Below are 15,021 nucleotides of genomic sequence, written 5' to 3' on the forward strand. Positions count from 1 at the left end.
CTTTATGTTAACTGGTATTGGATAATATAAATAATTATGTACTCAATGGCACTAAATAAGGCATTTCAGAAACAGGACATGGAAATAAACTATATAAATCTACTTGTATGCTGTTCCTGCAGGGTAATTATTCACATATACTTCTCAACATCAGTTTAATAATCAGCTACCTCAGAAATGTTCAGAATGTACAAAAACGTGCATATATGGATGAAAATCCACAACTTCATGCAAATGTAACAGTGATCACACATCCCGGCACCCAGGAACAGCTCTTAGCCCTTCAGCCTCAACAGATGCTCCAGCTGCAGCCAGTCCTCAAGTCAGGATAAGGCTGATCATTTTCACATGACCTTAAGGAGTTACACCTCTTGTGGAGAATTTTCATACTCAGACAATAATTTCTTCCAGTTCTCATAATCTCATAAGACCTGAAAACAGTGCTGCAGAAAACACGTATCCCATAATGCAGATACAGCCTATAATAACAATGCGTCAGGGAATAATATTACAAATAGATGAACTTAGGATCATCCATGCTGCTCCTCAAACCATTACCAACCTGATTAAGTAAAAGTGAAAAGGCAAAGAGCTCTTTGAAAGAAAATTGAGATCGTTATGGAAAGTTATGAACAGAAATCCTACAGAAAAGTAGAATATGAGTGATTACTGTAAAGCAGTAGATATCTGTCATTTCCTAGATGAAGTTGCTATACTCCAGAGCAGAACAAATTGTGAGCTATCCATAATCTTCACTACAGCAGCATTTGTCTGGTCCCAAGTTTTCACAACTCTAACATCACCTGATCGAAGCAGTTAGGACAAATCAAGTGCAAATATATCATGACCTAATTATGGCAAAGTAGTGCGACTAACTAAAATTCAGCAGAGTGTATTACCAATAAAATAACTTCAGAGTAATAAACATGTATTACCAGCATTTTACTTTTTCACAGTACTTATAAAATCATTGATTTAGTATTCAGGCAGAACAGAGCTCCGTTAACAACTCAACATTCACTCATCTATACCAATTCCAAAGTAAATATATATTATTAACTCTACATGGAAGAGAAAATGTTTGCAAAAGACAAAAATATGTTCATCTATCAGGCAACTAAAAGGAAACTGCTCCATATTGTCATTCATAATTCACTTCTCACTTTAGTGACAATACTGAATCACTAAAAATTACAGAAGGCTCCACAGAGGAAAAAAAAAAAAAAAAAAAGTATACTAAAACCTGTATGTGCTCCAGATTTTATAACAGAAGGGGAAATTTTCAAACTCCTACATTCTGCTACGAAGCTTCCTAATTGTTTAAACAGAACAATGAAGAACAGGACTTCAGAATACACTACTCTCTTCTCCAACCGATTTGTGCAATGAGAAAGATTATTTGTTTATATTATAGGAATATTTTAGTATCTTTTCTTTGTGAGTGAAAAATTCATTTTGATACTCTTATTAAAAGGAGATATTAAAGAATTAGACCAAATAAGTTGACAAAGGCAGCACCACATGATCACATCAGATGATGCAAAGTATTGACCAAGAACAAGGAAAATGGTATCTTCATAGAATCAGAATCACATGGTAGGAATGGACCTACAAGATCATCTAGTCCAACCATCCTCCTATCACCATTGCTATCACAAGCCACTAAACCATATCTCGTAGCTCCTCATCCAGATGCCTCTTGAATACTGCCAGGGACAGTGACTCCACCACCTCCCTGGGCAGCCATTCCAGTGCCTGACAGCTCTCTCTCTGACAGAGAAAAAGTTGTTCCTTATGTCTAATCTAAACCTCCTCTGGTACAACTTGTGGCTACTTCCTTGGTTCCTGTTTGTTGCCTGGGAGAAGAGGGCAAACCCTCCTCATCACAGCCTCCCTTCAGGAAGTTGTAGAGTGCAATGAGGTCTCCTCCAGACTAAACAATCCCAGCTCCCTGAGCCGCTCCTCATAAGACTTGTGCTCCAGACCCCTCACCAGTTTTCGTTGCCCTTCTCTGGACACATTCTAGGGCCTCAGTGTCTTTCTCGTAGTGAGGAGCTGAAAACTGAACACAATACTCATGATGTGGCCTCACCAGTGCTGAGTACAGGGAGATGATTAAGTCTCTGCTCCTGGTCACTCTATTACTTACACAGGCCAGGATGCCGTTGGCCTTCTTGGCCACCTGGGCACATTGTTGGCTCATGTTCAGCTGAGCATTGACTAATACCCCCAGGTCCCTTTCCTCTTCACAGTTACCCAGCCATTCAACCCCAAGCCTATAGCACTGTATGGGGCTATTGTGGCCACAGTGCAGGACCCGGCATTTGGCCTTGTTGAACCTCATCCCATTCACCTCAGCCCAGCAATCCAGCCTATCCAGATCCCTCCGAAGGGTCTCCCTATCTAAGGCAGATTGACACCACCTCCCAACTTGGTGTAATCTTCAAACTTACTGAGGGTACTCTCAATCTCCTCATCTAGGTCATCAATTAAGATATTAAACAAGATGGGACCTAGTACTGACCCCTGTGGGTGTTGATCCTAACCCACAGACACACGACTTTATCATTCCCAACCCCAAGCTCTTCAACATCAAAACTGTCTTTAATATAAAGGGCTACACCACCACCCTCCCTTCCTCATCTATCCCTTCTGAAGAGCTTGTAGCCATCCATCACAGCACTCAAGTCATGGGAGTGGTCCCACCATGTTTAAGTAATAGCAACTAGCTCATCGTTAGCCTGATGCACAATCGCTTCCAGTTCCTCCTGCTTGTCACCCACAGTGCATGCATTAGTGTTGATGCACTTCAGCCAAGTCATCTGCCTCACCCCCAGCTGAAGCATTGCACCCCTAGGCTCATCTCTCATGAACCCTGTTTTGTCCCCTTGCTCTGTGATAGCTAGTTTAAAGCTCTTTTGATAAGCCCTGCTAGCTCCTACGCTAGGATTTGTTTCCCCCCAAACAATTTTATACATGAAAAATTTATTTTACATAATTAGATTTACAAAGCTATGCTCTTAAAAGATGCATAGGGCTGATTTCTGCTCACTCAGATCCTTATGGTAATTACATACAATCCCAATGAATGTGTGATGCTTGCCTTACAGCATACAACAACAAAAGTGCTGATAGTTCCTGCATATACAAGAAGAAGTTTACAGAAGGGCCTTTCTACTCGTAGGAATAAGAATGTGTTGCAGAGTACCATTATCGCTGTGCTCAGAGATACAGCTCAGTGAAGTGGCAACAGGAAACTACAAAAATGCAGAAAGGAAGATGGATTCTGCATACCTGAGATACTCATTCTGTATAATTGAAATAAAATGAGAAGAGGATTTTGAAATTTGATGCAAACTTTTCCTCACCATCCATCCGAGGAGGTAACAGCTGAACACTATGTGACCAGTTACTAGAAATAACTTATTACATTCATGACATCAAAGTAACTACGAACTACTGCAGGTAAGCAAAGGAAGAAATGTCACACACAAAAGTTAATGATAAAAATATTCATTCAAGAATATGGAATGGAATGGTTTTTAAGCTGCGCCAGGGAGATTCAGGCTGGACATTAAGAAGTATTACTTCTCGGAAAGGGTAGTCAGGCATTGGAATGCACTGCCCAGGGAGGTGGTGGAGTCACCGACCATGGGAGTGTTCAAGAAACGTTTGGATGTTGTGTTGAGGAATATGATTTAGCTTGGAAGTATTGGTAATGGTTGGACTAGATGATCTTCTAGGTCTTTTCCAACCTTGATAATTCTGTGATTCTGTGATATTAGAGTGGGTTATTTTTTTCCTTATAATCAGCAATCATAATTATAAAGGACTTGGGAAATCTCGGTAGTTGTACTAAGATAAGAGCATTGCCAACAATATGAATCCATTGTTCAATAAAACAGATAAAGCCTGAATCACATTGAACCCACTGCTAATATTACAGGGGACTGAAATGATCATCAGTTAAAAATAGTCATGAATCTGACTTCTTTAATTGTAGATAGCATCAAACTTTGCCTACATGGCGCAAGTGGTAGAAGTGCCGCTCTGCTACACAGGGCTCAAATCCCAGGGGTTGGACTCTGATGATCTCTAAGGTCCCTTCCAAACTGCACGAGACTGTGATACTGTGATACTGTGATACATGACTTTTTTATTTACTAGTACTAATATCAAAGCACAGTAACAAATTATGTATCATCCCACTGCCTTCTCAGAACAAACTATTAATATTATCTGAAATTCCGAAAGCAGTAAGTCTTGTAACTCAAAGCATTACACCCCCTTCCCTTTCCTAGCCCATGGTGCTCTGGCTGCTTGCCTAAGAAAACTGAACTGACTGTCACTTACACTCTTTCCGCTGCTTTCCTCAAATCAAAGCTTTAGGAAGCAGACTTTGCTGCACTTGACATTTCAAATTAATGGAGCACTGTAATCATCCCCTGTCACACACTGCGTTTATCCACGTCCATCCTCAGATCTAATCTGCACTAAACGAAATTCATGTTGGCAGCATGCGGTAACCGCTGCAGAAACAAACTATGTAAATTGTTCTACATACAAAGAAGAACCACCAGACCACATGTTTCATTAAAAAAAAGCCTAAATGACTGTTTGAAAATTACATTTTACTCAATCTATCAAAGTACCTTCTCCATTTCTGCTTATGTCTGTTGCTGCTGTTAGAGGCTGAAGTGGAATAATGATGTCGTCCACATTAGTCCCTTCTTCTGTGTGCTTCGCAGAGACGTGAGACAATAGTTCTGATTGATGTGGTGAAAATAAGTTACAGAGCTTACACATGAAGATGGAACTGATCCCTGAAAAGTAAATAAAAAAATATATATATAGGTTAATATTTCCAAATTTAGTCACTTATTCCTATTACCAGTAGTTACGAAGGTTTTGATTCTTTTAACACAGCTAACAAACCAGTGGAAATGTTACGCCATCAAATGAAGGCATTCATAATAAATCACAAAACAATCTTAAGAAATGGTACAACTTCTACCCAGACTCTCACAGGCCAAAAAACTTCTCCTGACTAAAATCTAAGAAACGTGCTTCATCCCTGGAGGTGTTTAAGGCTCAATTGGATGGTCCCCTGAGCAACCTGATCTGGTGAGTAGCTTGCAGCAAGGTGATGTGTGAGGTCCCTTCCAACCCAAGATGTTCTGCAACTCTGAATGCAAACAGGTTGGATGAAGTCATTTTCTTCCCCACTTCCAACCTTACACAATGCCACAATTTCATATTTTTTCAAACATTTGATAAACAGAAAATTGTTTAAGACATGAAGTCGTTGTTCAGATCTGATGCATAATCCATTGGTACAAACCCAAAACATCTTATCCTTTGCAAAGTAGCTCTGCAATACAGAGAAGCTCAGCTCTATGTCTAATTAAAGGTCAAGGACCTCACTGTTCTTTCCTTTACTTTTCAATTGTATTCAACCTTAGAACTTACCTAGGCACAAACCTGATCTCTAATCACCTATTTAAGTACTGGAAAACACAAATGGTGATACATATTTGAGTGTAAAAACAGTTTTACACTCAAAGCAAAACATTACATTGCAACCAGGGGCAGCATTAATTACATTTGACACCAAGAGAACTATCAAGATTTCATATACTTTGACATACAAGCTCTATGAAAAGTTCCCTTTAGTTCTCCAAAATAACACGAGACAAAACACTGAAAACTTAGGAAGCAGCAGTAAATGAAGAATGTCATTAAAATGCATATTGGTCAATGTTTTCAAATGAAATAATACAAATACCCCAAAACTAAAAGATGTGATACGCTTTCATTTCTTAACATAGCTTTGAAAAACAGCCAACAAACTACTCCTGTTGTACAAAATATACTGTATCCTATACACACATTCAGCAATATAAAATATATATTATACTCGCTACGGTCTTATGAGCACTGCAGGGCTCCTTCTCAGGCATTCTGCTGTCTCGAGCACACACACTTTCTTATTTTGATTGTACTAAGTTTACAATGGAAATGATCCTTTGAATCAGTTCTGTTCTCTGTTCTTAGAAATGAGACTGAAGCAAAAGAGAGGAAGAAATGCTTTTATGCAGAATGACTGGAAAAAGAGGACAGAGAGTAGAGGATGAGCTGTGCTGATTATGGGCCCAAACAATTAGATTAAAATAACTAAATAATAACCAATTAACCGGTTGTTAATTAGGTGATATAGCAATGGAGTAATGAATTACAGTCAATTAAGTGTAAAAAATCAAATAAGCAAAAAGTCAATTAACTATGCAGGGAATCAATGATTAAGTAGTGGATAATTAATTATGTGGGAAATCAACAGAGCAATTAATTAGATATCAATTAAATATGCGGATAATGAAAGAAATATTAATCAAGTATGCAGGTAAACAAACATGGGTTTCAGCCAAAACCAATCTGCAGCATTCCATCTACTAAGCTTGCTTTGTGTTAATTCGTTACCTCCAGTTTGCTCATATTAAATCCACGTACACTGAAATAAAAGGTAACAGTTACATTTTCTTTGAATTAAGGAGCAGCAAATTAAGCTAAAACATAAATGAAACCATTTCAATTTTTTTTCCTCCATTATTCCAAGGATCTCAGGGTACTTCTTAATTAGACAAAAACAGTTCTTTATACTGTGCATGTGCATAAAAGCATCTGTTCTGTTTCTCTTTGAATCCGGAGGAGGGACCGCTTATATTGGAAACATTACTGAAAGTAGAGTTATTTATGGAAAACACTTAATATTGTTATGTATACTTTTGATCCATGAGTCAAAAACTAAGAGTTTGTTGTAACAAGTCACAAACATCCCTATAGCACTAAGGACAAGCTGGGAGCTGTGTTTGGTTTTGCTTTTAAATAAGTGTTTTCATGAGAAACACGAAGGAAGTAAACACAAGAGAGATTATCCATCTGTGTTTGTATGTCATAAATCATTCTAATGTATCCGAAACTTTTCAGCAGCTATTTAATACAGACAGCACTTAAAAACTTTAAAGGTGATCACAGAAGTTTTTAAGTGCTGTCTGTATTAAATAGGTGCTACTGCACAGCCAGGGAGCATCACGTCCTTTCAGTTACGACAAGAGGGAATGCTCTCAAGTTGTTCCAGAGAAGGTTCAGGATGGATATCAGGAAAAACAACTTGTCCAAAGGAGTATTCAGGCAGCGGAACGGCCTGCAAAGGGAGATGGTTTAGCCAACATCCCTGGAGGTGATCAAGAAACACGCAGATGTTGTACTAAGGAACATGGCTTAATGAGAAATGTTGGCGGTAAGTTGGGCTGGATGATCTCAGAGTTCTTGTTGATACCTGAGGTCCCTTCCATCCCAAGAGCCATTCTATGATTCTATGATTTAAATAAATCCCTTTCTCTCTCCAGCACCTTCCAGCCTATCAGCCTCTCCTCCCTCACTGCTCCTCACTATGCACTTCCAAGCTTCAACTACTCACCTCAACTTACACTTTAATACCCAGACTTTTTTTCCTTGCAGCTAAAAGAACTTTGCTTCTCCCCTGGTTTGAATCCATCAGCACTCATTCTCAGCTAACAATCATAAAGGCAAACAGAGCACCCAGTTCTCATGACATTTGTACAGGTCAGAATTCTCAAACACAGGCTTCAATGGGATATTACACCGTGCAGCTACAAAACACTGTCATGGAATCCAGGCAGAAGACTCAAGTACTCTGCTTCATGTTAAGTACAAAAGCACACCTTTATTTTTAGGATCAAAGAATCATACAATTGTTTGAATGGACCTTTAAAGGTTATCTAGTCCAACTCCAAGTTATTTCCAGCATTATAACCCAATGACATCACAAGACACCTTTTTTTCTTCTCAAAAAATGCTTCTTTAGTCTGAATATAAGGAACAAATATTTTACAGTAAGTGTAGTGAGGCACAGGAACACGTTGCCCAGAGATGTGGTGGGGGCCCCATTCCTGGAAACACTCAAGATCAGGCTGGATGGGGCTCTGAGCAACTTGTTCTAGCTGTTGGTGTCCCTGTTCAGTGCAGGGGAGTTGGATCAAATGACTTTTCATTCATTCCAACCCAAATGGATCTACAGTTCTATGCACAGCACGGACTGTGTAGTCTGTCCTATTTCTCAGTAAATCCTTTCACAATAATCTTTCAGGGTAATCCCACTGTCTGTCCTCATATTCAAGTGCCAGCTACTAGAGGACCAGCAAAAACAGATCTGGTTCAGTGCCTGCAATCAGACTAAGGCCGAATATACCAAGCCTGGTGCCGGCCACTATAGAGTGCCGAGGCTTGTCGGCTCCAGACACTGGGATGGGACTGGTATGTATCCCAGGAGCAGCACAGAGGGGAGAACAGAATGTGTGTGCTTTCACTAATTAAATCTCTATCCGCTAAACAAGAGAAAGACTCAGCTCCTTACTTACATTACACGCAAACCCTCTACATAAACACTGCTGGAAACAGCGCCTTGACTGTGGAGCCTCCCATGTTGGTGTGTGTGATATGTTCTCAGTTTTGTTCCTGGCTGAACCTACAAATGGGAAAGCATTAGCAGTGTCCACCATCCTGGGACCAGCAGGCAGGCAAGAGGAAGCCTCCAGTCTGCAGAGTTGCTTGGAATATTCCAACAACAACATTAATTCTAAACCTCTTCAGCAAGTTTAACTTCCTTGAGGTGTGCTACTCTACAATTTCCAAGCCCAGACCTATAAAAGCAGCTATACTTGTGGATCAAGGAAAATCAAATCCCACGGTCCCACACGAACATACCTCAGTACAATCATAGAATTATAGAATGGCCTGGGTTGAAAAGGACCACAGTGATCATCCAGGTTCAACCCCCTGCTATATGCAGGGTTGCCAGCCACCACACCAGGCTGCCCAGAGCCACATCCAGCCTGGCCTTAAATGTCAGCTGCATTTTTCTATCCGATAAAAGAATCTCTACATGAACCTGTTTTGATTACATACATTTTAGCCTCAAAAAAGCTGTATTTAGCCACACGTTTATTCTCTAGACCTCTTCCTTCGTCTTTTACCATTTCAGTTATCATTTTAATAAAGGTGTTGGTATACAATAATTTTATTTCTCTTCATTTGGTAGAGCTGAAAAGAAAAAATCAATCCATCCATCCCTGTTTTCTGCTGTTTCTGTGTTTTGACTCATCAAAAAGCACAGGGTGAAATACACCGTATCTAAAGCCAAAAGCACCATAGCATCAGAAATACATTTATCAATCTCCCACCACTTGCCAACACCAGAGCAGCAGCAATAACTCCCTCTGCAAACAGCTCACAGCCCAGCAGCACCTGTGTTCAAAACTAACAAAATAACCGCAGCAGAAGCAGCAGGTTGAGAGAGTAGAACTATTTTAGTTCTACTAAAATCTTCACTTCACCTGAATGTGAACTCATGTCTGCAACTGCTCTTTTCTCATTCACCAGCACGCGATGCCGGGATGACTTCAAGTTTGCTTTCCTGGGTTAAACACTTCTGTTGAGTTTGCCAGAGCTACAGAGAGTTATAGTATAGCTATATATATAGTGGTGAAGCTGGTCTCTTTTCAGTAGTGCATGGGGATAGGACTAGGGGTAATGGGATGAAAGTACAGCATAGGAAGTTCCACACGAATGTGTGGAAGAACTTCTTTACAGTGAGGGTGACGGAGCACTGGAACTGGCTGCCCAGGGAGGTGGTGGAGTCTCCTTCTCTGGAGATATTCAAGACCCGCCTGGACGCCTACCTGTGTGACGTGGTGTAGGGAGCCTGCTTTGGCAGGGGGGTTGGACTCGATGATCTCTAGAGGTCCCTTCCAACCCCTACAATTGATTCTGTGATTCTGTGATAAAGTAAATTACAGTGAGCGTGTTGGGAGTTTCTAGATAAGAAGATAGATAAGAAACAAGCTTCGTCTAAAAATGATACTATGCAACTATATTATGACAGAGAAAACAAAAAGTGAGTAAAAAAAAAGCACAATGTAAGTCGGTGCTATTAACCACTTTGAACACAGCGATGTGACAGCAGTGCTGTGAGCTGAGCTGATAGCTCCATCTGTGCCTCAGGGAACATGACAAGTGGAGGATAAAACACCGAGAAGTGAAGGGTTCCAACGGGCTCAATCAAAACATTAAGGGGTCACGGAAAAGGTTTGGAACTGAAGATGTTAAGGGTAGGTGGCAAGTGTGACACACTGCGTGGATCAAGGTGACTCGGCCTGAAGTGATAAATCATGAAGACGATTTTGAAACAAAGAGTGAGACAGAAACAATGGGAGACGACAAAGAGCACAGAGCTGAAACAAACCGCTCTTTTTGTTTCTCATTTCTTTGTAGCTGCCTTAAAAAAATAACTTGCATGCTACTACAATAACTCAACAAGCCTAATAAGGGGCCAGAACCAGAATGCGGAGCCATAAACGAGGCTGTTGACTGACAGGCATCCAAACAAGACTCTGAAAAACACCGGTGGGATAATGCAAAATATAAAGCAGAGGGGAAGCAAAGCAGGATGCGCTGTTTGTGAGGCTGCGCTTCCTGGTAGGGGAAGCTTAGGGCCAAATCCGATTAACAGACTTGGCCAAAACTAGCAGGATCTCTGAGGACCAAAATGCTCACCCTGTACACAGAGGAGCATTAGGATGCGTTAGCAACAGCCTGAGCACAAGAACGACTGACACACTGAAGGAGATGTCACAGAGACACAAACAACAACACATCTTAGGCTTCAATTACCCTTATGCAAACTGGTTAAATGCCAGGTCAGAACACCAGAATGACAATATTAAGTGTTCGGAATGGCTACTTCACCCAGCACAGAGTAATAATCAGGGAACAGTTCTTGACATTATCAGAAGAAAAACAGGACCACATTCAATGGGACCCTACTTGAGACTTACTCTGCAATAAGGACTCAAGTACTACTCAAAAAATCCTTCAAACAAGTGATGAAAATGTTTGTGTTTAGCAATGTGGACTACATAAAGATTAAAAGCATCATTAACAAAAGAAAAGCAGGCAACAAAAAGCGTTCTAAAAAGTTAAATCCTTGAAAGCAGCATGAAGATTATTTAAAAGCATCATGCTCAAGGCAGATACTGATAGGACGCAACACAAACACAGCCCTTAACACAACCCTGTTGCAACAGCATTCAAATACTTTATTCTTTCACCAACAGAAGACAGGACCTTTGAACATTCACCAGCACTAAGTATTCCACATTGCATGGACGTGCTTTGGAGCTCATCACCAGAAAGCAGAACCTGTGATGAAGCCTTGTGATGAAGCCACAAGCACAAGGCATTTACCTCCCTCCTCTGTCTGAAGCGCATCCTTCCACTCTCCAAGTACCAAAGGCAGAGGGTTTACAGAGCAAAAGAAAGCCGACCTCTGCTGCTTAACTAACTGGTGCTTAAGAATGTTGGTGCTTAACTAAGAAAGACAGACAGCAGCCTCTTTTTTCCTCTTACTCACACCAGATTTATGTAGCTTTACAGAAGCACTCGTAGAAGTTATTCAAAAGATACTGCCTGCATACTTTGATGTTGCATAGAATACACAAACTTCGGAACTGGATTAAAAGGGCTGTTCGAATAACTAGTTCAGGCCAACAAAAAAGCTTTCCCTATAAATGGTTTTAAAAGAAAAGCCGGACAAAATAAGGAAATTTACTTTACTGCATTGGGAATAATCAGCTTATCAAAAGAAATAACAACAAAGCTTCTCCTTCATTAAAATAAGCAGAGATACCTACGAGCACAAGACTTTGCCTTTTCAATGTTGTAAGATCGCCCTCATGTGGATAAACGCAACATTACAGCGGTTACCACAAAGACCCACTCAGACACCATCATACATTAAGCCGTATCACTAGACATAACAAAATCATATGGGAGGCTCTGGCTGCAATCTGATTTCTGGAGCACACTTGATGGAATCTCTAAGGTTGGAAAATCCCTTAAGATCAAGTCCAACCATCAACCCATCACCACTACACCCACTAAATCATGTCCCCCAGTGTCATATCTCCATGTTTCTTGAACATCTCCAGGAATGGTGACCCCATCACCTCCCTAGGAACCCTGTTCCAATGAATAACCACTCTTTCAAAGGAGAAATCAGTCCGAATACCCAACCTGAACCTTCCCTAGTGCAAATGGAGGCCATCATTTCTTGCCCTGTTGGTTGTTACCTGGGAAAAGAGGCCAACTTCCATCTCACCACAACTTCCTTTTAGGGAACCATAGAGAACGATGAGGTCTGGGAATCTTCTTCTCCAGACTAAGCAACTCCCCTTCCCTCAGACACTCCTCACCAGACTTGTGCTTCACACCCTTCACAGCTTCCTGCCCTTCTCCAAAGATGCTTCAGGGCCTCAATGTCTTCATTGCAGCGAGGGGCCCCAAACTGGACACAGTACTTAAGGTGTGGCCTCACCAGTACTGAGTACAGAGGGACAATCACCTCCCTGCTCCTGCTGGCTGTGCTATTTCTGATACAGGTCAGGATGCCTTGTGCACCTTGGCACACTTCAGGCTTTGTTCAGCCAGCTGGCAACTAACACCCTCAGATACTTCACCTCTGTGCAGCTGTTCAGCCACTCTGCCCCAAGTCTGTAGTGATGCATGGGGCTGTTGTGACCAACACAAAGTACCCAACTTGGTCTTGTTAAAGCTCACATTGCTGGCCTCAGTTCATCAATCCAGCTTATCCAGGTCCTTTCTTTCCTCAAGCAGATTGACACTTCCTCCTTAACTTGACTTCATCTGCAAACTTAACAAGGGTGCACTCAATCCCCTTGTCCAGATCATCAAGAAAGATATTAAACAGGATGGGTTCAATATTGACCACTGAGGAACACCATACATGCCAGGTCACCAGTGTACCTGTCCAAGCCATGGGCTGACAGCTTCTCCAGGAGAATACAATGGGAAACATAGTCAAAGGCTTTACTAAGGCACAGGCAGATTACACCTATAGCCTCTCCTTCATTCTAGGCAGGTCACCCGGTCATAAAAGGAGATCGGGTTGGTCAAGCAGAACCTGTCTATCCCGAACTTGTGCTGGCTGGGCCTGATCCACTGGCTGAGCCACACCAGCTGCATTATCACAGTCGAGATGATCTGTTCCCTAACCCGTCTGGCACTGAGGCCAGGTTGACAGGTCTGTAGTTCCCCACATCATCCTTACGACCCTTCCTGTAGACGGGTGTCACATTCCCAAGTCTCCAGTCCTCTGAGCCCTCTCTGGTTGACCGGGAACACTGTCAGACGGTGGAAAGCAGCTCAGCAATCAGCTCCTGAGTGGATCCCATCCAGCCCCATGGACTTGTGACAGCACCTCACTGAATGAAGTCTGGGAATAATCTCAATGAATCACAGAATCACAGAATGACCCGGGTTGGAAGGGACCTCAAGGATCATGTAGTTCCAACCCCCCTGCCTAGAAGGGCCACCAAACATACACATTTACTAGATCAGGTTGCCCAGGGCCCCATCCAACCTGGCCTTGAACACCTCCAAGGACGGGGCATCCACAACCTCCCTGCGCAGCCTGTTCCAGGGCCTAACCACTCTCCTAGTGAAGAACTTCCCCCTAACATCCAACCTAAATCTTCCCTCTTTTAACTTAAAACCATTTCCCCGTGTCCTGCTATTGTCAGCCCTTTCAAAGAGTTTACTCCCCTCCTGGGAGTAAGTTCCCTTCAGGTACTGAAAGGCTGCAATGAGGTCACCCCGCAACCTTCTCTTCTCCAGGCTGAACAAACCCAACTCCCTCAGCCTGTCCTCATAGGGGAGGTGCTCCAGCCCCCTGATCATCTTTGTGGCCCTCCTCTCAACCCTTTCCAAAATCTCCATGTCTTTTTTGTACTGAGGGCTCCACACCTGGACACAGTACTCCAGATGGGGCCTCACAAGAGCAGAGTAGAGAGGGACAATCACCTCCCTATCCCCGATGACCACCCCTCTCCTGATGGAGCCCAGGATCCCATTTGCTTTCCGGGCTGCCAGAGCGCACTGCTGGCTCATGTTGAGTCTTTCGTCCATCAGGACCCCCAGGTCTCTTCTCTGCCGACAACCAAGAGCCAAATTTCAGCACAGAGGAATAGTTAAATCATTGCAACATCACCACTTCGCACAAGAAACACGGCCGGCATTCTCACGCCCCTGCAGGCCGCGCAGGCCCAGCACCGTAAAGCCGCCTCCCCGCCCTCCTCCCGCCCCCGCCGTGCTGAGGAACTACGTGTGGCGGATGGCGCTGCCTCCATACTGTGTCCGGAACTACTTCTCCCCATCCTCAGCACCAATAAACTCCGCTCGTTCCTCCGCCCTCTCCCCGGCTCGTTGCCGCTCACCTGCAGCCGCAGCCTCCATAACCGCGGCTGGGGGGGGCAGCCAAAGAGCTGGCTGCAAGCGAAGCGCGGCGGTCTTGTCACAAAAAAATAATAATAATTAAAAAAAAAAAATCAAAAAGAACACTTTCTCGCCAGCAGGCTGGGATTCATGTGTGCCGTGCCGCTCCTCCTTATAAAAATATAAATAGGGATGAGATTGGCCAAGCGGCGGATTATGGCGAATCTGCCGCCTCCGACACGGCGCCTTCTTCCTTAGCGACGTCACGCAGAGCGCCCAGCAGCTCAATGGCGGCCGGCGGCCGGCGCATGCGCAGCTCACTCTCCTCCCCCCTCCACAGCCGTGTTGGTTTCTGGCTCTTCTATGGCGGGTTGGGGGTCCGGGTTACCATAGGAGAGCCTGACACACTGAGATCCGGGATGCAGGGTTTAGATTAATTAATCTAATGTAATTAATCCTGCATTAATCACATTATATATCCAATCTCTGGATACTCCAGAGATTGCTGCTCTGTACTTAATTCCCGTCAGCTTTCTGCAAGATTAACACATTAGGTACCTCAGTTCCTTCTTAGGAAAGCAGGAGATGCCACATCTACATACATAAATGTTTTTAAGTCCTCAAGTTATGCAGAATTATAGAATTGCTCAGGTT

General features: G+C 42.7%; 1 protein-coding gene across 2 annotated transcripts in view; it reads right to left on the reverse strand.

The window, feature by feature from the left end:
- The window catches only part of ZFAT (zinc finger and AT-hook domain containing), an 80,670-nt gene extending 66,015 nt beyond the window's left edge, over positions 1-14,655 (reverse strand). Inside the window, exons 1-2 of one of the 2 annotated variants that reach the window (XM_015856355.2) lie at positions 14,370-14,654; positions 4,653-4,823 (exon numbers count right to left, since the gene is read on the reverse strand). In XM_015856355.2, coding sequence (XP_015711841.1) covers positions 4,653-4,823; positions 14,370-14,388 — 190 coding nt within the window. In that variant the 5' untranslated portion in view covers positions 14,389-14,654. Of the gene's footprint in view, positions 1-4,652; positions 4,824-14,369 lie in introns of both variants that reach the window. The other variant, XM_015856356.2, reaches the window with a different exon arrangement.
- Between the last annotated feature and the right edge of the window lie 366 nt (positions 14,656-15,021).

The sequence above is a fragment of the Coturnix japonica genome, chromosome 2 (genome assembly GCF_001577835.2).
Source record: "Coturnix japonica isolate 7356 chromosome 2, Coturnix japonica 2.1, whole genome shotgun sequence".
Classification (NCBI taxonomy): domain Eukaryota; kingdom Metazoa; phylum Chordata; class Aves; order Galliformes; family Phasianidae; genus Coturnix; species Coturnix japonica.